This window comes from Etheostoma cragini, chromosome 8, assembly GCF_013103735.1.
Source record: "Etheostoma cragini isolate CJK2018 chromosome 8, CSU_Ecrag_1.0, whole genome shotgun sequence".
In the NCBI taxonomy this organism is placed as follows: Eukaryota; Metazoa; Chordata; class Actinopteri; order Perciformes; family Percidae; genus Etheostoma; species Etheostoma cragini.
This window is the reverse complement of record NC_048414.1, coordinates 13,603,280-13,628,049: the sequence shown is the minus strand read 5'-3', so window position 1 is coordinate 13,628,049 and position 24,770 is coordinate 13,603,280. Positions and strand designations below refer to the sequence as shown.

The 24,770-nt window shown below is 40.0% G+C and overlaps 2 protein-coding genes across 2 annotated transcripts in view; both read left to right on the top strand.

Moving 5' to 3' along the window:
- The first annotated feature begins 1,690 nt into the window (after positions 1-1,690).
- Positions 1,691-23,760, top strand: LOC117948924 (LHFPL tetraspan subfamily member 3 protein-like). Its single transcript, XM_034878882.1, has 4 exons — positions 1,691-2,793; positions 17,456-17,692; positions 22,751-22,779; positions 23,721-23,760. Exons 1-3 carry the CDS (start codon positions 2,367-2,369, stop codon positions 22,765-22,767), a joined length of 681 nt encoding a protein of 226 aa, XP_034734773.1. The 5' UTR covers positions 1,691-2,366; the 3' UTR covers positions 22,768-22,779; positions 23,721-23,760.
- Positions 5,203-24,770, top strand: part of si:dkey-29p10.4 (E3 ubiquitin/ISG15 ligase TRIM25) — a 29,821-nt gene continuing 10,253 nt past the window's right edge. The window contains exons 1-2 of the mRNA XM_034878881.1: positions 5,203-5,209; positions 20,601-20,607. The gene's annotated coding sequence lies outside the window, so the exon portion shown is untranslated. The remainder of the gene's footprint in view (positions 5,210-20,600; positions 20,608-24,770) is intronic.

Genomic DNA, 24,770 nt, shown 5'->3' with positions numbered 1-24,770 from the left:
AGAAAAAGTACTCAGATCCTTAACTCAAATATAATGAGGAATACCTCAGTGTGTTGAAAATACTCTGTTCAGGTAAAAGTCCTGCATTCAAAATCTTCAATAAAAATAAAAAAAAAAAACACTACAGCACCCTTAAAGTAGCTTAACAAACGTAGTACGCAACGTATCAATGTTGCAGATGGTAATTTCACTACTGTAGGCTATTGCATGGTATCTTAATAGTAGTGCATCATACTGTATTGGTTGATTTTAATTTTCTAGTAATAATCTGAATATAAAAAAATAACTTATGTTGTTAAATGTAGTGGTGTAAAAAGTATACATGAGTCCACATGAGTACCCTTACTTATAATTGTTCTTAACAGTTTTATTAATAGGCTGATATTTATACCAAACAGGCTATATATTATGATTTATTGGGAAAAAACAAATAACTATACAGTGGGGCTTGAAAGTTTGGGCACCCCAGTTACAAATTTGTATTAATGTGCATTAAGAAGCCAAGAAAACTTCCGAGCCCCACTGTATGTAAACTCAGATATTCAGCCCCCCCCTTCTCCCCAAATACATCACGAACGGAATGATCCTTTGTTTCATAAGCACATTTTTAGAAACTGCAATGATTCGACTGTGAGATTAGCAGTCAAATCAGGCTCCGTAGATCAAATCGTCGTGAAATTTATTCAGAAATGTTAAATGTATTCAAGAAACATGCAATGATCATGTCATGCAACTGCCGAAGTAGCGTATTGGCACTGATTTAACCCCAAATACCTAATTAATGTCCTATTGCTCCATGCTCCAAAAGTGGAAAATGTGTGTTAGATTGGTTTTACAAGCAGAACTTAACCAAAAGTCAAAAATCTTTGATTTAATTTTAATTTTTTTTTTTTTTTAATTGTAAAGCTATTAATACGGTAGGTCTGTGCTTTAAAGTAGGCTACATCAAGCTGTGTATGTTATGTGAAGAATAACATTTAATGTTCCTTATATGATGAGTTAAGGGATATTTTACTAAAATGTCTCTGCTGACTTCTTCTGGTTGCATTTTTGTGGCAGAATTTAATTGTAGAGATTGGAAAACGTGACAGAGTGGGAATATTGTAGTGTTTTTTCAAGATTAGTCTTTTGTTTCATCACTGCAATGATACTAGTAGCCTATCTTACGGCCGGGCACGTGTATGTTCAAATAACAAACAACCCCTAAAACTAGAAGTGGAAAAGGTGACAGAAGAAGCACGATTTACCAATAGGCCTACAGATGTTTTGCTTTTCCCTCCTTCTCATGGAATCAAGGTTTTATAAAGCCTTACTCATTAATTTAGACAACTTCTGCAAAAAAAGATCACCGCTTGTATGCAGTGTTTCCAGCCTGTGCTTTTTCAGACCACACTACGTGCAGTTTCGTTAAGTGTTACGTAACCTCCTGGGCTGGCAGCAAAGCAGAGCGGCGTCGGCTGCGTCTTTCACACGTCAGGTAACACTGACAAACGGACGAGTCGACAGATTTACAATGCTCCAAACAATCTAACTCCCCCGGATTTCACAGCATCCGACCTCTTCTCATCTTCAGCATATCAAAGCTAATCCGTCAGTTCACGGGCTGTTAACGCAGACACGACGGTGTGTGTCTCTGTTTGCGCACACACACGCACATCTCGGGCTGCGTCGACACAGTCTGCGCCCCTCCCTTTCTGACTCCCAGCATCGATGGCAGCCCGGTGATGCTGTCATAGAACTGTTTAACGTCGCGAAGGGGGCCGTCGTATTGTAACTGGTAATCATGATTGGCTACATTAACGTGTAGGCCTAAGTAGGACAACGTGCAGTTGTGTGCGACCACTCAGTGATAGAATCGGCTACAACCTGTTTGTCATAGATTGTGGCTGTTTTTATTTGGGCTTGTAAAAGACGTGCGCGCATCTTATATCGCGTATAGCCGCGGTCGGCTTGAATAATACATCTCTCTTTTACTCGGAGGTTTGTCGCAGGTTTTCAAGGGCATCGGTGAGCGTCACAGTGCAGCAGCGATGTGCATGTTTGACGGCTAGACGGAGCAAGAGGGAAGGACACCGTTTCTGCTGCTGCAGTCGTTGAGTTTAACTTTGTCGGTCAGATCCAGGGTAGGCTACAAGCGCTCTGCTTTAGCTGCTCACTCGGTTCGCCGCCTGGCTTTCTGATGCGACGTCATGTGTTGATCGCGCCTGACAGATGTTGCTGTGTTGCAGTTGCACAGGCATAGAGTCTCCGCTTGCTCTCGCTGCTTTTGGGAGGATTCTGTTAAACGGTTCGTGCGATACATGCTAAGTCCTCGCTGCATGCTCGGACGGATCGCAACATTCATTTAGTCTTCTGGATTGCATAAAATGATACCTGGATCCGCCGCATCAATGCTACCATCTGCAGAAGCTGCGAAACTGTACCAGACCAATTACGTCCGCAACTCCCGTGTAATCGGACTTTTATGGGCCATCTTCACTATCCTGTTCGGTATTGTTAACGTGACCATCTTCTCACAGCCCTACTGGATTGGGGATGGTGTTGATACACCGCAGGCCGGTTACTTCGGCCTTTTTCACTATTGCGTCGGAGATGGCATCTCCAAAGACATGGCCTGCCAGGGTAGCTTCACCGAGTTCGCCGAAATCCCGTCCACTGCGTTCAAGGCCGCCTCCTTCTTGATTGGAATGTCCATGATGTTGGTTGTCACCTGCATTGGCTGCTTCAGTCTCTTCTTCCTCCTCAGCACCTCCACCGTGTACAAGATCTGCGGCTGGATGCAAGCAGCATCAGGCAAGTGTCTTTCAATATCTAATAGGGTGCACGGGTGCAGGGACCTTGAAAGGGGCTTAGAGGATAAGTTATTGTCACTGTATGCACAAAATGGGTAGATATGACAACACGTCACTGTTATCTTCCCAGATACACCAAACACAGTATATGGAGGGAAATGGATACCTGAATGACAACAGCAAAACAACCTTGGCATGTGTATTGGAAACCCTTGAACTGGTGTGTATTTGAATTTAATTGATCAGTTGATCAATGACTTGTCAGTGGGAGCAGCCCAAGTGATGCTAAGCAGACAGTGTCCAGGATCTCTCTGGAGCTGTCTGCCAACACTACAGAACAGACGGTGCTGTCCATGGTGCTGAAGTGTTGCTGAGGAAATGATGGGCGATACTAAGCCACAGGTGTGAAGTCACATTTGAAGAGTTGCTCAGTTTATTATAGACTACTGTATTCAAAATATCTGAAAATATGTTCGGCTTTGTCCTTTAATATAAGCAAACCATCAGCAACTGAAAACACTGATAACTTATAGATATCTATACTGGCCATGATAATCAGATCATGTTTTGGCCATGAAATACCCATTCCACATACAGTTTCTTTGTCCATTTAATTATTCAGTTAAAATTGTTTCCTCTATCAATCACATTTATGGCAAATAATCCTTTTCACAGTTTCAGTGACCCCGCAACTCTTGGTCTCATGTTACCGTACATAAAAAGAATCCCAATGAGTTATACAGATCAATATACCTCATAATCCAATCACACTGGTATTGAATTGATATTTAGTGTTGAAAGATATCTGGAGTTAAAGTATGGGACTTGCTATCATGAGAAAAAAAAAAACTGGATGAGTGCATTTCTATTTTCAATCGTTTGTTGTGAATTTTGGTGATTATTGGTCCATTTACATCCATAAGTTTATTGTGCAATAAACCCGTCTTTGTTTTATATATTACAATATAGAGATGTTCATACCTTGGTGTTACTTATGCTTCTTTGTTTTTTTATCATAACTGCTTATTAACTACTTTCTCCTAACACATCACTACAACATATGTGCACGTATGCAACTTGAAGCTCTGAAAAGCGCACATCTCTTTTCAATATTGTTCAAAAATGACGGCCCAGTATGCTGGATAAGTAACTTTTTTATGAGACTGTGACCACGTAAATTACGTGCTTAATTGCATGATAATGCAGGCGTCATAGCACCTAAGAGGTACACTACAGCCAAATATAATGTGAACTTTTTTTTGTATGACCTGCAGTCTTTCACCAGTGAAAAGTTGTGGGTGTGTTTGTGTGGTAGAGTTAGGAGTGTTGTCAAGGTCAGTAGTTCAGCTGCTGGCCTGGCAGCATTTTGCCACTGTGACTGTGGAATAATGTCATCCAGTGTGAGTGGAGGCCTTCATCATCAGAAAGGAGTCCAAAACGTTGGCAAACATCAGTCTGCTCAGTTGAACCCAGTGATCTAAGCAGCCATCTTCCTGTTTGCAACAAACACAAATGAGAGTGGATTATTTGGAACAGCTCCAACTCAGTGTGTCACGTTGGGCTGAATTAATGCAATAAGCCTGTTTAATGAGGAGACCGCCGGGCTTTGTGCTTCTGTAGCTAAGAGATGAAAGAGAAAGCCAAGAGGAGAGACCCTGACCAAAGCAAGCTGGCACTGGAATGCCTAACGAGGAAGCCAGGCTGCTTAACACTGTCAAACTTTATTACACTTAGCTCAAGGTTAACCTCACGCTGTCTTCATTTACCAACCCTGAGGAGGACAGGTGGCCCACAGGCATCTGTAATGGGCCCCTTACTGTCAGCTGATGTTTAGATAGGTGGGGGTACAAATCATCAATATGATAGTGATAAATGGCAGGCCAAAAAGTACAAGATGAAGATAAAGGAAGCTTTATTTCTTTACTGTTTCCTTTCCCTTTATCCACTATTTCCCTCCGTTAAACATTTTGGCAATCTCGTTTCATGCGAATAAAGGTCAGGTTTAGTTGTTTTCATTATGTTACATTTTATAGTGCTTTCCTTGTCTTTGTCGCATAATTATATTGTACATATGAACAACATGCCTCCTTGAGTTAAAGGCCTCTTCTGATGCACTATAACAACATCAAGGTCATACTCTGTGTTGGCCATGTATATGTTATTTAAGTGATATACTGTGTATGGCATATTTGCTGCAGGTTTCACAAATCCCCTTGGGCTAAGGTCAGAAGGTTCTATATAAACACTTAACATAACAAATTCGTGGCGTTGCACAGAGCTCCTCTCAATCAGCCAGTGTGCACGCTCTCTAGCCATCTCCAAGAAACATTTTCTGTGAAGCCCGGGTTAAAAAAAAAAAAAAGGCTGAATGTTCAATGTGAAAGCAGATAACAAGACACAATAGAACTCTCAAAAATGTCTACCACAGCCAAACAAAGTTGAGTGCAGAAAGACTCTCGCGTCCATGCTGCTCTAGATGGACTCATATCCTTCTTTTACCTCACCAGAGCTATTTCTGTCTGTGCATCTGCTCAAGTCAGTGGCATGCAGATGTAAGCATGTTTTCCCCCCGCTGAGCCGAGCACTGCAAGATGCATGATGCACAAGCTTGTTCACCTTATCTCTTTCTGTTACCTCCACAAAATGTCACTTTTCTGTGGATTTAAACTTGTTTCCCCTGCTTATTTTGACCTTACCTGATCACCAGTTCCATATATTTTTGTACATTTTCTTTTCTTCAACTCAACTCTTCTCAGTCCCCTTTTTTCATCTTCATAATCTTGTTCCAGTGAGTACAGTACGTGCTGTCCATTTCTCTATTCATCTTGTCTATTCGGTAACTGCAGTTCTTCAGAAGTCTTCACGCCAATTAATTAGGAAGACGGTGAGGTCAGTGCTAATTACTTAGCCATTTTACACCCTGTGTACGTTCCCGGTTGTGTCAGCTGCCAGCCTTTTTCTATACTTGATGGGATTTTGTTTCTTCTGACATAATTGAATTCAGAAACATCCTCTTCTTCTTTGTTGTCTTTGGTAGTTCATACTTAGGGGATGACCTTTGAGATTTTGCACATTTCTCAAGCATTTGCATGGTTTTTACTGATAAGCAACGGCAAATTTGAACACCAATCAGCTCATTTGTCTGCTGAGCTACTCTTGGCATGTCTATTTCTGATGGCTGATTGATCTGAAACTGTGCCACATGACATGAGAAAGTAGCAGAAATTTTAATTCTTTCCAAGGTAACGTCTTTAAATGACTTGTTTCGTCTGACCAACAGTTCATAAATACCCAACGATATTTTGTTTCCCATTACATCAGACAAAGACAAAAAGCAAATCCCCACAATTGTGTATCACGGTACAGTAGCGGACCTAAATGCATGACTCACACAGGTGATAAAAGGTAAATACCTTTGTTGTCCAAAGAACAATGCAGACGACAGTACAGCAGGAGCAGGCAGTAAGAAGGCAAGAGTCATAAACAGGAAACAGGCCAAAGTCCAAAAACACCGGGGAAGCAAACTCAAAATAAAATGCTGGAAAGAGTGACATGCAGACAACTACAATCTGACAGAGGTGAAGAGGAAATGGTGAGAATTAAGGTGCTGGGATGAGGGGAAGCTGAAAACAAACAGGTTAATCTAATTAGGGTCGGAGCTGATAATCAAACGGCGGGAAAGCAGACAAAGGCAGGAAGACAAGTGACCAAGGATGTAACTAAACAGTGGATTTCAAAACAAAACAGAAAGTAGATAAACAAACAGAAAACACGAAACTCACTAAAACAGAAACTTGACAAAACCCTGACATTGAGAAGCTGTGAGAGTGAGAACATTTGGCATTTTGGCTTTAAAAAATCATTCACTTTTACTATTCAATTATCAAAATTGTCAGAACTATATTTTCTGTCTATCAATTGACTAATTGTTTTAGATTTAAACCAAATTACAACATGTAACTATGTATTTAGTGGTCTGACCTTACTATGGTTAACATACATTCAAACTGCATGCATACAGTAGGGTAGGCACTTGTGGCTGTCCAGCTCTTTCTCTTTCTTAAGTAAAGATATGGTCAAATTAAACTATATATTCTCTTCATTGAATGTATATGACATACAGTACATGAGTGGATATATGGATATATACATATATATATATATATATATATATATATATATATATATATATATATATGTATGGGTGTGTGTATACCAGTAATAAAATAGAGCGTTCAGTTAAAATCTACTTTACATCAAGATAAATAACAATCAAACAAAATGTATCACAAATCAAAACCTCAAACCTGCATTGATTGACAGTGGTGTGAAAGGACAGTGGGAAGATAAAAGGGAAACAGTTGACATTACAGAGAAAAAAGAACTGGGAGATAACATATGAGAGAATAGTATGAGGTCTGAAGACAGATTGACAGACAGAAAACAAATCAGATACCAGAGCTCAGAGAAGACTGGTCCTTTGGGTCTCCTCTTTCTTTCTCTCTATCCATGAATTGTTATCTGTGTTTCTCTGTGGCTGGTTCTCACATGGTCCATTAGCTCTGTTGAGAAGGCATGTTCTGAAAAGAGCATAAAAGCCTAGTTGCAGAGATGGAAAGTGGTGGAGCTCGGCATGAGAGCTGCACTTTTTACTGCAGGAGGAGCTGACCTGTGTGATCCAGCTATCCAGCATTAATGCTGTATGTGAGCACTTTTATCTGGATACCAATTCTTTAATAATTGACTGTGGAAAAGGCTAATTCTGTTACTTCTGCATGTTGCTTTGATACCTGTGTGCATGTGTGCATGCTTTACATAGCAAGGTTCAGTTTATTTGGAAGATGCTTTGTCTGCATGCTAATACTTGACCATCAGAGCCCAGGGCTTGATGAACGTTTTTGTTTCAATTTTTGTTTGTATTACAACTTCTCCAAGTTGCCGATCCTAAAAAACATTAGCATATAATTTAAGAAATAATATAGGAAAATGTTCTACTAAAATTCACAAAAGAGTTGACTTAAATTTGATAAAGGGCGGTTAAGCGTTGTCCATAATTGTCTTGACCCTAAAGTAGTTAAAGGAGAATTCCGGTCGATTTTAACAAGGTGGAATTTAAATGATTTATCAAAAATATAATAATATAATAAGCCCCCAAGCCCAGTCTGCTCTAATTGATCAGTGTTTCCGGGGCTGTCCTCTTGGTGTCTCTCTAATGTCTGTCATTGCAGCCAGAGGAAAAACTGCAAGGAAGTATAGCAGAGCTTTCTTCTGTGAAAAATCACCAATCACAAATAAAATCTTCTAAACCGAAAACTACACAATCGGACATGTTCCAGCAGGAATGTGATCTGCGATTGGGGAGATAATGAAACAACGTGGCAGAGTGTTGTCTGCTGTTATCACAGTACAGTGTATCAATGTTTTTAAAAATGAAATATAAGTGGAAAAGAATGATGAGAAAGAAAACAGTTTCTGTTCCTCTTTGTGTTAATGAGAGAATGATAAACTGGGTTCATATTGATGTAAGTGGCATGACAGCCTTAGAGAAGCAACAAGAATATGAATCCTCTGCAGATTTATTGTCATATCCTAAATATGCTTCAGAAATCTTTGGCTGGTATCCACTCTGGTCGTCTAGGGAACGCGACAGTGGCAGTCAGGTGGTAAAGAGAAGTAATGACGACTGGTTCAGGATAATTGCAGAGACAATCTGTATTCTCACTGGGTCTTTTCAAAGTAGCGCTGAAACTGAATATGCTGAGCAACAACCTTTTTGCAATCCCATCACACCACTGCCTTGCAAAATCCACACATGGCACCTTCGCAGCAGGCAGCTCCACATGAGATAGGGATGATCTCTAGTATACAAACCAACCCATGATGTGACTCTCCTAAGCTCTTTTAACCTGTCTCTTCTATTTCCAGCCTTCACTAACCATTTTTGGGTAATTAGAAACATATACAGCTAGTTGAAGCATCTTATTAAAGTCAGCTGGAGGCAGTGGGCAACCATCATCCATGCAGCTTGCAGTCCTGCTGATGATAGACAGTAGCAGGCGAGGATGGATGATGGATATCTAGACACACACACACACGCACACACAGCATAGCACAGCACAGCACAGCACAGCACGGCACAACAAGAGAGTCACAAGGATAACCATGCTGCTGTTCTAGTAATGCAGAGCAGTTGTTTTAATTTGAGAAAACTGCTATCAAGTTTTTGGAAATCAAACCAAACAAATGAATGCTGAATAATTAGCCTGCACTTTGTGAGTTTGGGTGTAGCGCTGTGGAAGACAAACTCTAAATGCTAGCCAAGTCATCACCATGACTCCCCTTTGTTTTGTGTCCCTACAGCCCTGCAATATGTGGACTATAGATTTGAGTTAATCCCTGTGATCTCAGAAGTGTCCTCAGGCCAGAGCTCAGGCTAGGGAGGCTGATTTATTCCACAGGGGAAGGGATGAGGTGGGACAGCGAAGACACTGTGACCCATGAAAAAAAAACTATCCATGCTCTAGTGACAGTAAAGCACGTGGTTGTGTAGGATGTGTTTAGATGTGGGGAAACGTACATTTACTCAAGTGTAAGATATTTCCATTTTATGCAAATGTTTACTTCATTACCCAACAAGGGTAATGGATTCTTCATTCCACTAGCATTAATTAAACCATATCGACCAACTATTACATTATGGTACTGCTTACACATGAATACATCAACAGTAGTTATCCAATAATATGATAATACGTCCCTGAGTGGCCCTTCTGTATAACATTTTGTTTCTAATGCTATAATAATAATAATAATAATAATAATAATAATAATAATAATAATAATAATAATAATAATAGTAATACTACTACTACTACTACTAATACTAATCATAATCATAATCTAATACTACACCTTTGCAAAGCAAACATTTGTAACAGAGTATTTTCATGAAGGCTGCTTTTACTACCATAATTTTAATACTTTATCCACCATTGCATGTAGAAAAAAATAAGAAAAACGTCATCATCATTGGTTGGTGCTCTGCTGCAGCCTCCTAGTCTGTCCCAGGTGAATACTTCCACTGCTAGACCTATCTCCACATGTTCTAGGATAGGATTTTAAAAAACACTCTGGGTTGTTACAATTCCTTGAAACAAATCAGGAACGTCTTGGGCGCAGAGATGGTGTCTCTGCAAAATAGTCTCAAGAAGGAACTTGGTTTGTTAGAACATTTGCACCCCACAAAAGGAAATGCCACATTAAATATTAAATGAAATTACCTGTTCACACAAAACCGTAACGTGATGCGTAATCCCCACCAATCTGTCCCAAAACATCCCAGTTAGATAGTAAATGCCGTAAACATATTCTTTGTAAATCCACAATAAAACCCTTCAAGAACCAAGCAGGCCTGGCTTGGCACCATTGAAGTTTCCGTCAGAACTTGCCATTTTCAGTGTGTAATGTTAGCTTGCCAGTTTCCCGGAATGAAGGGATTTTTGACAAACAGCATGGGAAAGGTAAAGCCGGACCCAATTTCTGAGTGAATGGCGCATGTTCAAATCAGTCCTGGCAATGTACTACCATTGATTCAAACTACTCCCAATGTAACTTTTGACTAAAAGAGTACAGCCTAAGTTCTCTTTTTATCCCCATTGCCCTTGCCAATCTTTATCCCGTGGGGAGGCACATACCGGCTGCATCTGGACCTGTTACATAAGCCCTCCACCCCCAGCCTGCTCACTTCGGTTTACGCTGCACTCCTTCCTTGATCCTTCTCCCCCTCCCTTCACTCTTTACCTCTGCATCACCACCTCTGCTTTAACCTGAAGTGCTCAATTTATTAACGAGACACATGTCTCCCTCTTGTGTCAACTCCTGCTGCATGTCTTGCTTCACCTGAAGGCATCTGCAGCCTGTTCTACTTTCTATCGCCAACTTCAATCAATTTATAATAATGAGGCGCCGGCTCACCGTATGATCTGTGTGGACATTAAAGAGTCAGAGAAAACACGCTGTCTGAATGTACATGGTCAAAGTAGGCAAGCTCCAAAGATAGATAGATGGATAGATGGATAGATGGATAGATGGATAGATGGATAGATGGATAGATGGATAGATAGAAAGATAGATAGATAGATAGATAGATTGTTTTTACATCGGGCTTGTTCTGAAGCATTAGTAGAAGATCTCCTTTTTATTTGCTATAATAAAAGCAAGAGGGAACATTATTTGCAGCATTAAAAGATGGTTAAAAAGTTATTCCAAGAACAAAAACGATTTGATGAAATGAGCCATTGCTTGCTCTGATCCATTGAATTGAATTGATAGGTAAAGTCTCGGCATTATGCGCTTTTTGTTCAGAAATTTGCCGAAGATGCAGACAGAGTGGGATTCAGAGGATGCCCCTCCAGCAGCATCGACTGAAGCAGAAATAGATTTCGTCTGTAGACAGCTCATCCAAAGAAGCATGTACCTCATTTTTCCAAGGAAGATAGTTGAACCTAATTTTTCCAGGTGAGATAGTTGGAGTCTATATTAAAAGCTTGTCTAAACAAATATTCATCTCGGTCTATGCTTTGTGACACTCTAACATCTACATATATTTGTCATTATTCTTGACACTTATTATAACACCAACAAACTAGCACAATAGACTTTTACTATAATAGCACTATCCCTGTCTTTATAACCCTCTTTCTTTGTTCTCTTTCGACCCTAAACGTGGGCCACAAAGCAAACTTAAGTGATGACCAATTTTCCCACTCCATTAGGTCCCACTCTTTAGATCACTACACTCGTAATTGCCACATTTATCTGGATGCAATTATGGCAAATTATTGTCATAATCTGAGGCCATCTTTGTTTGGTACTCGTCTCATCTTTGGAGCCAGAGAGAAGTATTTTTTTCTATTTTAGATTTGTGTCTTTCCACAGTGCACATATCGCAACTATCTAACTAACTGTGGAGATTTTACACAATTGAAATAAAATATTGAAACAAAAACTGACACCATTACAAAACATATTCTATTGAAATGTATGTAACATGTGAATAAATGTGATTGGATTAATATACAAGACGGACGATGTCATTTTAGCGAGGCGCAATGACTGCTGGGTAATCTTGCTTACTTCAGTTGTTCCCAACACAGTTCACAGTTCACTTTGAACTGAGCAAGTTTGCTTCCTATGGTTTGGAATCTCACCTTTAGTAACATGGCTGACTACCCTCTGCAGTCCTCTTTGCAGGGAACTACTAGAAGGATTGGAACACACTGGTTGTCTCTAGTCTCAGCAACGTGAGTCATCCAATCACTCAGCCACACTGTCACCCTGTGTCTTAGCACTGGCAGGAGTCTCACTCTGCCTGGAGCTTAATGCTGGTAACAGTAACACTGAGATCCAGCGTCAGGGATTAACCCTGCCTTTAGCAGTAGTGGTTCACTTTACTGACCAACAAAGAACAATCACAAGTGGTTATTTTGTTCAGTTTTGACCGGCATTACCGTCTTTTTCTTTCTCACAAAAGATACATAAAAGACTACACAAGGAGTTCTTTAAACTAAACTAGGGAGGTTTTGCCCAAATTCTGTTCACTATTTCACCTGCGGGAGTGTAACATTAGCTGTTACATAAAAGCAAATTTACCTATGCATATTCATGGGAAGCCCCACTGAGATAAACAGTCGAAGTTGCTCCCAGAGCGAGTGCCTATTTCTTTTTTGAGCTGACTTTTAGTTTTCACCTTAAATGCCAAAGCCGTGGGCTTATTCACCAGAGAGGCTTGACAATTTAATAAACACACTCTTACTCACCAGCACCAAGATGTGTCACTATGAGAAGTGACAAATGATGTTCAGCACTTAAGCCGCTGTGTATATCTTACACAAAGAGGGCATGCTTACCAAATTGTTTGTGTGTGTATGTGTGTGTGTGTGTGTGTGTGTGTGTGTGGTAGAATTTGATCCATGTGCAGGGTGAGAAAGAGCAGTTTGGGATGTGTGTATGCATAATTCAGTTTGTCACAGCTAGAGAGAAACTGGGATCCACAAAGGAATGTGGGAGTTAAGAATGTGAATCCTTTTTCATGGCTACTTGGATGTACAGCAGATGTGTAAGTGATGGAAAGAACTGTGTTTTTCCATCCACCACCTGGTGCAATTGATGACATGCTGAAACACTGACAGCACACAGACATGCAACAGCAGTGATGGTGTTATAGTAAAACATGAACCAGATGCTCTGGAAGCAGAATAAACCCTAGTCTTTCAAATGCAGTATGCAGTACATGATTTAGTTGTATTTGTTTGCACAGAAGATAAATCCAATCAAGGTGTTGCTTTGGAGGTCACATTGGACCCCGTCACCTACACTAGTTGCAAGTAACACACAGAGATTATAGGAGGCAATGTGATTCTTTTAGTATGAATGGGATTTAGCTGTCTCTTTGGGAAAAAGAGCCTATGTGCTTCTGACTAATCTAGTGCCATCATACCGTTCTGTCCCATCTGTCGGCCTGCCCTCAGACTCTCCAGTAGAGCTGTTTGCACCTGATTTGCCCTACCTACAGTCTCTTACATAAGCTGCTGTTAGCCAACAAGCATTTTCCAGTCCAGATTTCCACTCACATGCTCCCAGTGTTCCCAGGGAGAGAAAAAGGCTAAAAGAGAGAGGTGCGTGGAAAAGACAGAAAAGAGCAATGCTGAGAATAGCTCCGCCGTGGGGCTCCATATGGCAGCCAGTGCCCATGATGTTAGCGTGGTGCTGGGTACTTCCTAGCGGCCACACACAGAGATAGAGCATGGCACCCTACATGGGCTTCGTCTTTCACCACCTCCGTATCTCTGTCTCGCCATGCCTCATAGTCTGTCCCGCCTCTCTCTCTCTCTGCGCCTGTCTGCTGCTGTCAAGAGAGCAGGAAAGGGAAGGGCAAACCTAAAAGGGTAGGATGATGCCGTCGGTTAATATCTTGTCTCCGCTCAGACTGACAACTGCATTCTGTCAGGTGTGTTGCGATTTCTGTTGCGCAGGATCTGGAGTATTGGACCATTTATTACTGTAGCAGTACGTTCTGCTTTAGGAAGAGTGAAGCCAGCCGTCCAAAAAGTAGACTATTTATTTTCTGTTGATTGACCTATGATTTCAAATAAACACAGAGGACATATGCACACACATACGTGCATCTATGTAGTTAGTGGAATATGTTAATCTACGTAACTGGATTTATTTTACTTTGTACCACAGAAATGAGTAAACTAATTAGGTGATTACGTTTTGTAATCTACCTTTCGTGTGCTCATGTTTCCTCAGCCTGCCTTATATACTTTCATTTTGGTTATGGATTTCCTACATTCACCAAAATTGAAGGGTGGATAACAAGCGTACAAGCTCATGAGGCTTTTGTTACTTCTCTGTTTAGATGATCCTCTTCTTGTATCACAGCTGTTTTGACACATCTACCTGACTCCGAGGGACCAACATAAAAACATGATGTTGTCCATTAATCTTTTTTAAATAGCGTTGTTTATTTCTTATTAACTGATGACACATTGTCGTGTTTGGCTTGTTATCTGCGATTATAAGAAAAACACCAAGAAAATTGCCCTATCAATGCAACTAATAATAAATTCAAAGTGTTAGATGTTTTTTTTGCTGAATACATTCTCTAATATTTATATTTAGTATGGATTTGCATTTTGTATCTATGCAGATTTTTTTTACTTTCCCTAAAGTATATCCCTACTGGCATTCAAATAATGCACCAGAGCATATTTAATATTTTATCTAAAATACCATTATGTATTCAGAATTTCCATATATAGAGTATTTTTTAATATTTAACTACATGGGAAGGCTATGCTGCTTCGCATGTAATATATTATATTAAAGGTTTTTTGATTCCTTCTGTAAGTGTGAAAACCTAATATTCTTTCTTCCTTTGTTATTATTAAAATGGATGTACGCTGTAAGGTGCTGTAGTTTTAGAATTTTGATGACTGTGAGCTCCTCATTATGTAAATAGATGCTGGGATGGGCCTGCTGGGGTGTGTTGTGTGGTTATGGATAAATTGACTGCAGGCGTACTGTTACTGGCACCCTCTGTTGGTATAATCCTGGCCAGTGCATCCCTCAGAGATGTTTATCTTCATAAACTTTGATATTTGATAGCACTGTGAAAGACATGTTACTGCTCTAATACAGCTTGTTCTCTCTTGGTCCGTGCCCCCTGATGCTATCCGCATTGTGTCAGTGTACACCTCTTTTATTCGTCTTTTTTCTGCACTCTCAGTCGCTTTCTCTCTCGCCTGCTCTGTGCACCTCTCCTCCTGAGCCTCAATGTAATATTCATGATAGCGTTGAACCGAACCAAATGTGTGCAGGAGACACCCAGAAGGATTTGGAAACACTTTTGTTACCTTTGTAGTAAAGGCATCATGAGGGAGAGGTAAAATAAACATGTACTGACTCACAGAAATCTGCACCACTTTTGATGATTGCCCAATTCCTAAACCCCTTGTGGAGGACAGCCTCCCTCTTAGGTCACCTGATAACATGGCAGCTGACTTACAGGTTCAGCTTTTCAGCACCATCTCAGGATGGACAGCTCCTTTTAAAGGGCTAGACGGAGCTTTATAGCAAATTTTATCTTATCGTTGAGCTGGTAGGCCCACAACTAATTTTGATTTACTCTCACTGCTCTCATAGTGTTGTTTTTGGCCACACTAGGCAGCTATTCTCAGTGAAAAGTTATATAAATAAAACACTAGACTACCTGCTCAGATAACTAAGAGCTGGTAATCATTATGGAGCATTTAGCAGCTAATAAGGCAGATATTTCCCTACGGAGTTGTTAGAGATCAAATACAGAACTAAAGGAGAGTAAATATTGGAGTGAATATTTTGCTCCATAATTGCTGAATGTGTAAATAAGCCACTGTGTGCTGTAAAAGTTGATAATATGTCAATATTGTGTTCACAATGTCTTTCTGAAAAAAACAAACCCAATAGTTATTCAAGGTTTAAAGACACATAAAAATATGTAACATAAAATTGAACAATAGAATATTAACCCAAACTACATCAGTGCAAATACTACAAAAAATGGCTGAGCTAGCTAGCTACTATTTGTTTTTGCTAGCAGCTATTGCAGCCAACAGTCTACTACCGTCTTTGTCAGATTGACTTGTTAGTGAGAGGTCCACAGGCTCACAGATTGTGGAGGTTTGGTTTTATGAGAGGCAGGGACAGTAGAAGTGGACCTGCTCGTTGTCTGCCCTGTCACTGCTCACAAAGTACTTTAAGGCCTTAGTGACACTCATGCAGGAGCTGAATCACATGGTATAGAACTTTTTGAAATAGAATAGTTCTCCTCCATCCGTCCATCTGAGTCTGACGAGGGTACTTGAGTCCCTGCTCTCTGAACCTCTGCGTGCAGATGAATTTGGTATCACAGAGCCAGTGGGGTAGAAGAGGATTCTAAGAGATGCTCTGCTCTCAAAGGTATGCAGTTAATCTGCAGCATATATTGCTCTGTGATTTATCTCTTACTCGCTTTCTCTCGCTCAAATGTCTCTCAACACCCTCTGGTGTCTTTCGGCACTATTAAAGACCGCAGCATTACTGTAACAAACTGCAGTGTGTGAGTGCTTTAATGCATTTGAGTGGGCAGCTTTTATGAATATAAGAAGATGGTGTATTGTTCTCACTTGTGGTTGTAAGGCTGTGCAAAAGCAAAAAGATATTCAAATAAAGACCATATACACATGCATCTTGTTTAAGAGGTGTACAAATAAAAGCAGCAGATCTTTAAAACGCAGATTACATAGGTAATAAACTAGAATAATGTCCAAAAGCCTAATTACTAATACAAAAACTACCAGCAGGGTGGCAAGGAAGTGTTTTGTGGATAAAGAAGTAAGGATTGTGTGTTTTATTATTAATATGCAATGCACTCTAGATAATTGTGCAGTCAGCTTCTTTTTCTCAGTCTTCTGCTGCTCTGCTGCAACATGACCTCAAAGGAGAGCTCAATCCAAATTGAAGATGAGAGAGATTTTACCCCTTGGGCAAAAAACTGAGAACGAGGAGGGCTTAGTTAAAACTCCAAAGAGAGAGAAAAAAGACTGCAAGACTGTGCATGGGCTTTCATGTTTTCTTGTGCTGTTCTGCCGCAGCATCACCTCATAGAAGAAAATCTTTTAAACTGAGGATAAGAGATTATGCCTTTTGGGCAAAAGTGAGAATGAGGAGCAGTGAGTTAAAACGCAATATTACCCCTGTTTAAAACATAAGTAAAATCTGTAAATGTGAGGAAATCCAGGTTTTCAGGACCTTTTGTACATTACAAGAGCCATTCACTCGTATAATATCTTGCTGCTTTTGTGTCTGGCTTTGACTGTTGCTGTGGTTGTTTACTGCTGTTTTAAACTGCTCTTCAACTTGCACTCATTGTGTCTAGACACAATTGAATGAAATGGGGGAGTGAATGAATGGGGGAATGAAAATCAATGTAATAAATGCAACAGAATCTGCAAATTGTTGTTCTACTTATACCTTATGTTCTTCCTTTTTCTCTTTCATCTACTTTCCCTCCCAATGTTAACAATTCTATTGTCTCTATTGTTCTTTTACCCATTCTTGCTCCCTCTGCCTCTCACTAGGTGTCTGTTTGGTGTTGGGTTGTATGATCTATCCTGATGGTTGGGACAGTGACGAGGTCCGGAAGATGTGTGGAGAGCAGACAGACAAATACAGCCTGGGGGCCTGCTCAGTGCGTTGGGCTTACATCTTGGCTATTATGGGCATCCTGGATGCTCTAATCCTCTCCTTCCTGGCTTTTGTCCTGGGGAACAGACAGGATGGACTCATGACAGAAGAGCTGCTGGCTGAGAGCAAGGGTGAGAATGTACTATTTAATCTTATAAAATGTGATATTTTATTGATCTCCTTCAGGAAATGTACTCTTCGCTTGTGCACCGCAGTGCAAGTCAGAGCCAGATTTATAGCACTATGGGAGTATGATGGGATTTAAGTATTTTAACAGGACTGCTACTTGCCAGCATGTGAAGTAAAAATGATTTATTTTGAGTGTAAGGCTTCTTTACTCATTAGGCTATCTTTCTCACCAAACCTATATTTATATTCCTGGAGTTAACTAAGTGTAATCATAAATATGTTTTCACAATTATCATATGCACAATGTATAGAACTGGGAACCGATTGCCCTGAATTTCCAATTATTTTAAATCTTGAACTTAAATCTCAGAGTCACTGATGTGGAATTTGTTCTTTTTTGGCTGAGTGGTATTAGACAAATTGCTCTAAAAGTGCACTCTCAATGCAATTTGAGCTTTAGTGGGAGGACAATTGAATATACTTAAAATAAGTTGCTCTTTAAGAATAGAATTCACATTTATGTGAATTCCCCCCGACTGAAAATAGAAAGTGTTAACTCATTGAGGTTGAGATAAAGCACACACTATCCTTGCAAACTTTATTGTATGAGCTGCATTTAGCAATCTTTTATTTATGACAACCGACAGTAAACTTTTGATGTAATGAGCTGTTGAGCAGCCTCTATACAAATTAAAATATATTTAGGAAGCTGTACATTAATTTGAACATAACTGAAAGAACTGCATGAACTAGCTGAAGAAAAACCGGTTTAGGAATTTAATGAACCATCAATTAGCAACTATACGCACTCATTTGAGTCCTTAACCCTTTTTGTCCACAAACCTAAAAAATGACCAATAATGAAATACTTCTAGTTTTTAACCCATTTTGACTAGAGACATGACCATGTTCTCTTCTGAAAGTGTGAAAATGATTTAAATTATACAGACCAAATTAGCAATGTTTTTTTTTGCCTGGAATTGTTTACAATAATTTTTACGTTACATTTTGTATGCACTGTTTCAAAATTACCCAACTGTTTTCACTGACAAAATGGGACATAAAGTGGTTTACAGGGATTCAAGATGCTTCTTACTCTCCTTAAATTGCGGCCCTGGCTCCTCCACTTGCTTCCATTCCTCGTGTCCAGTTGTGTGGGCAGAGTTAGCAACGTTCAGCTGCTTGGCTTCCAAGAAAGCTGCTCTCGTTTATCCTCGCTCATAGCTCCTCAGAGATCCTCAGTCCTCGGGCAAAAATAAGAGCTTTGAGACGGCCTTCACAAAATAGGGCTAAGAACAACTTCCAGTTTAGCAGAGGACCTAGGAGCAAGGAGTTATCAAATAAGGGAAGTAAGATGCACCTACAATTACAAACAATGTATATTTTGTCAATTTTGAGAGAAGATTCAACCAGATGCCTTCCTATATAAGGTAACAAACCACCTTCATGGTCTTCTGCTTGTGAAGGGATTTTAACATCATTAAATTACCTACAATTATTTATTATTTTTATTCTTATTTAATTTGACTGTTGTTTTGAAAGACAATGCGGTCCTGGAACCTTCCACTGTGACTCCATTCACCAGCTTCAACCCTCCAGCTCAATCTCCCCCACCTCAGCAGGGGCCAGGGGCTGTTTATCACTGCCCACCCCAGAGTCCCCACCATCCACCTCCACAAAAACAACGCTCTCCGTCCAGGAGAGAAAAGATAACAATAGTTATGTATTGTAACTCCAGATTCTATTTCTCTTAGAGAGGAAAGCCTATACAAAGTTGAACAGGCTGTTCAAAAAATAAAAACCCTGCAAAGCAGCCGGACCAGACACCAGTCTCTCTCCCTTCACCCTGAAGCACTGCGCTGATCAGCTGTCTCCGGTGTACACAGACATCTTTAACTCCTCACTGGAGACATACCATGTAACAGCCAGCTTCACGTCCTCCAGCATCATCCCTGTCCCCAAAAAAACAAGAATCACAAGACTAACTGACTACAGACCTGTCGCCCTGACCTTTGCGGGTATGAAGAATTTGGAGCGCCTTGTTTTGTCACATTTCAAAACCCTGACCAACCCACGTCTGGACCCCTTGCAGTTTGCCTACAGAGCCAACAGGTCTGTTTAAAATGCTGGATGACTCTTTATTTTATCCTCCAGTACCTGGACTTCTCAGAAACCTATGCCAGGATCCTGTTTATGGACTTCAGTTCTGCCTTCAACGCCAACTTCCCAGCTCTGCTACAAGACAAGCTGTCCCAGCTGTACATACCTGACTCCACCAGTGGATCACAGAGCAGCGCGTGAAGCTGGGAAAATAAGTCTCTGACTCTCTGACCATCAGCATCAGTTCCCCTCAAGGCTGCGTCCTTTTCCCTCTGCTCTTCTCCCTTTACACCAACTGACTACACTGGACCTCCAGTCACCAATCGGTCTATCCCCTGCAGTTTGCGGAAAACACCATTCTCATTGGACAACACATCTCTGGTGGGTATGAGTCCGCCTATAGGTGGGAGATAGACCATCTGATGATCTGGTGTAGTCAGAACAACTTGAAGCTAAACGCTCTGAGGACTGTGAAGATGTTTTTGGTTTTAGTTTTTTTTGTGATCAATTTTGCACACGGACATTGAGTCCATTCTCACCTGCTCCATCCCCATCTGGTACGCTTCTGCCACTGCCAAGGACAAGGGCCAACTGCAGCGTAAAATCCGCTCTGCTGAGAAGGTGATTGGCTGCAATCTGCCGTCTCTCCAGGACCTTACACCTTCAGGAAGCTGAGGCTGGCAGGAATAATTGTAGCCAATCCTTCTCACCCCGGACACCAACTGCTTGAATACCTCCCCTCTGGCAGATTGTTTTGGTCCATCAGGACCAAAACCTCACGCAACAAAAGCAATTTCTCATCCCCTGCAGTCAGCCAAGTCATTACCAAGGCCCCAGACCTCCACTGGCATTATTATAACAAACCGTAGGGGGACCGAAGCTGGAAAAGTTACATGGTGTTGCTTGATACCCCCCCCCCGTCCGTCCGTCACCAAACTTTGCATCAACCTGCCTAAACCTTTTTTAACCTCCATAAACAATTTTGCACACTGCACTAAACCATTCAGCCCTCACTTTTTATTTTTATTTTGTGTTTAAGTGGTTACGTGTAACTTTCACTTTATATTGATTTTGGCGGCCCCTTTGGACAACACTTGTAGTTTTTTTTACCACACTTGCTGTCGTAAAGGTCTGAGAGTTAGCATCACTGAGAATTCATATAGTTGCAATGAATGTTTTGCTCAGAGAAGTAATCATTAATTTACAATAAGAGAATGGGTTACAGATGCATCGTTGCATTTCAAGCGTTGCATACTTTGGATGCATTGTAAACTGAAACCGTGTATCGCTGTCAATGTGTCAAGAGCCAAAGCAATAAGAAATAAGATAAGAGATTAATATATCGCATTGCATAAAACCCTTGGATGCTTTACACAAGTACAGGGCGACAAGTGAAAAGAAAATAGTAGGCCATCACAGACTAAAAGGAATTAAAATGGAAGCTTTAAATGGAATGGAATCATTCACAATCCCATAGTTATCTCCATTAGTTGCTGTCTTCATTTAATTTCCTTCTTTTCTGTTATGGACCTGCCCCAGGATCAGCCTTAACGACAACAGATAACTTCAAGTATAAAATTAAAATCAAATTAGGCCTACATAAAGACATCTCCTGATACCTTTTACCGGTGTACTCACTAACACAGGCTTCACCGGTATTCAGCCAAAATCTGTGACCCGTCAGAGTGTGTGCTCCGTAGAGCGGTCTACCTGACATAAATCCTTTTGAGACTTTGCGGTAAAATAGGACCTGAGAAATGGCTTTAATGAAAACTATATATAGAAATAATTAGTTTTCACTGTTAGTTTTGTTTGCTGTTACAAGTCATTTATGATTTCAGAAACATTGAAAAGTTAAATATAGTCATTTTAAACAGCTGTTTTGTTTATACTTGTTTCTGTATTTATTGTTTATGTCATACTAATGTTTAATATGTTTGTTTGTTTATGTATGTACCAACCACCAAGGCAAATTCCTTGTAAGTGTTACTTACTTGGCAATAAATCCTTTTCTGATTCTGATTGCATTTTAAATGCTCTAACCATAACTATCTTGCAAGTCACATATCTTCTCCCTACTGTACTATGGCGGTTCAATGACCCAAAGACAGTAGGGATGTCTCCCTAGCACCATCAAGCCTCAATGTTTCCACCAACAATCTACCATACACTCAGGGGATGTGATGATGTAGTCATGGTAATGGCCTGGTCTATACGCTGGTGTCCATGCATATGTAATGTCTGCATTACTATCACAGCTCCGAGGTACTGTGAAAAGGACTGGTCCAGGTTCAGCCCTCCAGTGGAATATAGGATTAATTTGTCCATAACCTGGAGGGTGTAATAGAATCAGACAGGCAGGGGCAGCCAAAATCCATTAAACTAAAATTGTGGAGAAAGAATTAGAATGAAGGAAAGAAAAGGAAACAAGCAGTTATTTTAAAGGGGCAAAAGGCAGATTTTCACTTTTTTATTATGAGAGAAGTAAACGTAATCAACTTTGTAGTGGCATGTTTAATCATCCGTGAATGTAACTGGCAATATCCTCTACACATAACTAATTCTCAGAGGAGATGTGTGCAATTTCTATTTTCTCATCTCAAACTACAATGACCTTAATTTGAAAGATCTAAAAACAATGTCATACAAGAGAAAACCTGAATGGGAGTATCAGTAGCTTTTCCAGTCAATAAACAGCCTCACTGTATCACTGATCAACCATTCCTTAGTTAGGGCTCTGAGGAATCTACCATTTATAAATAATTCATTACACATCAGCAGTCTTTAACCAATCAGCTCATCCCTGGTGCCATCTACTGGTGTTTGTGTGCAATACAACTAGTCATTGTGAAGAATGCATGTATTTGGGAATGCGTGAACATGGAACTCTATTAATAGCATGACCTTGAGAACTGTATTGTTGCACTTTTATATTTTACTTTGTGTGTTTGTGTTTGCAGAGGGAGGCAATGCCTAACCAAATCTTAAGGTAAGTAAGGACAGTCTATAGCATTAGGCCATCATGCACAATGCAATGGTTCTCTATGAAATGTTACTTGGGTCCCCACGCGCAGTACAACAGAGTAAATTCAATGTAAATTTATTTTACAATTTACCGTGTAGTCCCCTACAGCCAGCACTAAAGAAGTACTCAGATCCTTCACTTAGCACAATGCAAAAAACCTTCATTACATATAAAGGCTGCTTTTAAAATCCTACTGAACTAAAAGTACAGAATTGTCAGCAAAATAGTAAAAGTAGCTGTTATGCAGCATAATTGCCCTTGTTGGTGTTATATTTTATACAATGTACGATGTATGACTTTGTAAAAAGCATTTTACTGTAATGTTGCACCTTGTTGAGGAGGATCTAATTTTACTTACTGTAGGCTATTGGGTAGATGTCTTCTTACAGTATATCCTTTATTTGACTTAGTATGTAAAATCTTAATCTATGACTAGTCTATATATAAAAAATATATATATATATTTGTCAAGTAAATGTAATGGAGAAAAAGTACAACGTTTCACTCTAATACTCAAGTAAACTGCCTCAAAGTCAGTGATTCAGTGATAAAATAAGTACCAACACCCTTTACTTTAGTAAAGGTACTAATACAATAATGTAAACTGCTCCATTATGAGTTTAAGTTCTCTAAAGTATTATCAGCAAAATGTACTCAATCTGCAGAAAAACAGCTCTTTATTTTTTATTGTTACATATAACATTATTTGATCGTTAATATTGATGCAACAATGTGTTAGTAAAAATGCAATATTTCCATTTGAAATGTAGTGTAGTAGAAGTTTAAAATAGAACAAAATGGAAATACTCAAGTGAAGTAAAAGTTCCTCAAAATTGTGATAAAATGCATAGCCTACCTACTTACTTCCCACACTCACCACCTCACTCTCTTCCTCTTTCTACCAGGTTCCTGAATTTCCATGTGTCTGTTTTCATGAAGTACCAGTCAACCCTCAACATCAGCTCAGAGGAAGGAGGCCGTCCACGTCTGTGAAGGAGAGGAATACTGTGGAACCAGCCAGCCTGCCTTTCACATCTACCTGCCAACACCCCAGTGTAACCTACCCTCAAAGTCCATCCCTATTGCTTGCAGTAACTAAATCCTCCCCTGCACTTAGATGGAGCCCAATGCACTTTTACCCTAATGTGTCTACAGACCTAACCCTTGCACAACATTGCATAGACCATGGCAGGGGCGGAGACTGTTATTCTGTTGAGAAGTATATGGACTACCCACTACCTAGCTGAGAAGGCACAGGGTTGACATTGTACACATAAAGTACCAGCACACACACACACACACACACACACACACACACACACACACACACACACACACACACACACACACACACACACACACACACACACACACACACACACACACACACACACACAAACACACACACACATGCCAACTCATCATATGCACAAACACCACTCATTACATACATAATACATTCAAACAAAACATTGAAAAACTCTGTAATTAAAAGTATTAAACTATGTTAACACTTAGCCATGTGTACCACTGTCAGAATGTGTGTCACGTTTTATTTGTGAAAAAAACTGCTCATTTTAAGATAATATCGGGTTGATGTAAATCTATTGTGTTTCATATGTGAAGATATACACTTAAATTAAAGTCTTAGTTCCTTTTTTTGCTCACACACCCCTTTGTTCCTTTTTGTTTACTAGAAAAAAAATGATATTTAAGATATTTTATAAGAATACTATCATCCAAAAGAGAACAAAACTTGTATTAACAGTATGTACAGTGAATATTAAAGATGTTCTAGGAGTTTTAACTAAATCCATTCAATGCCCTGCTAGCTAACTTTGCACAGTGCTTCAGTTTGAGGAGAAATCTAATATTTTATAGTCTGTGGTATCTACACTGTGATGGGGGCTATTAGGATGTGTGCTGCAGAATTTGTAGCTGCTGTGTGAGTGTGC

Coding starts and splice junctions, on each gene's coding strand:
- LOC117948924 (XM_034878882.1), top strand. CDS start 2,367: ATGATACCTGGATCCGCCGCATCAATGCTACCATCTGCAGAAGCTGCG. Junction 2,794..17,455: donor CTGGATGCAAGCAGCATCAG/GCAAGTGTCTTT, acceptor GCCTCTCACTAG/GTGTCTGTTTGGTGTTGGGT.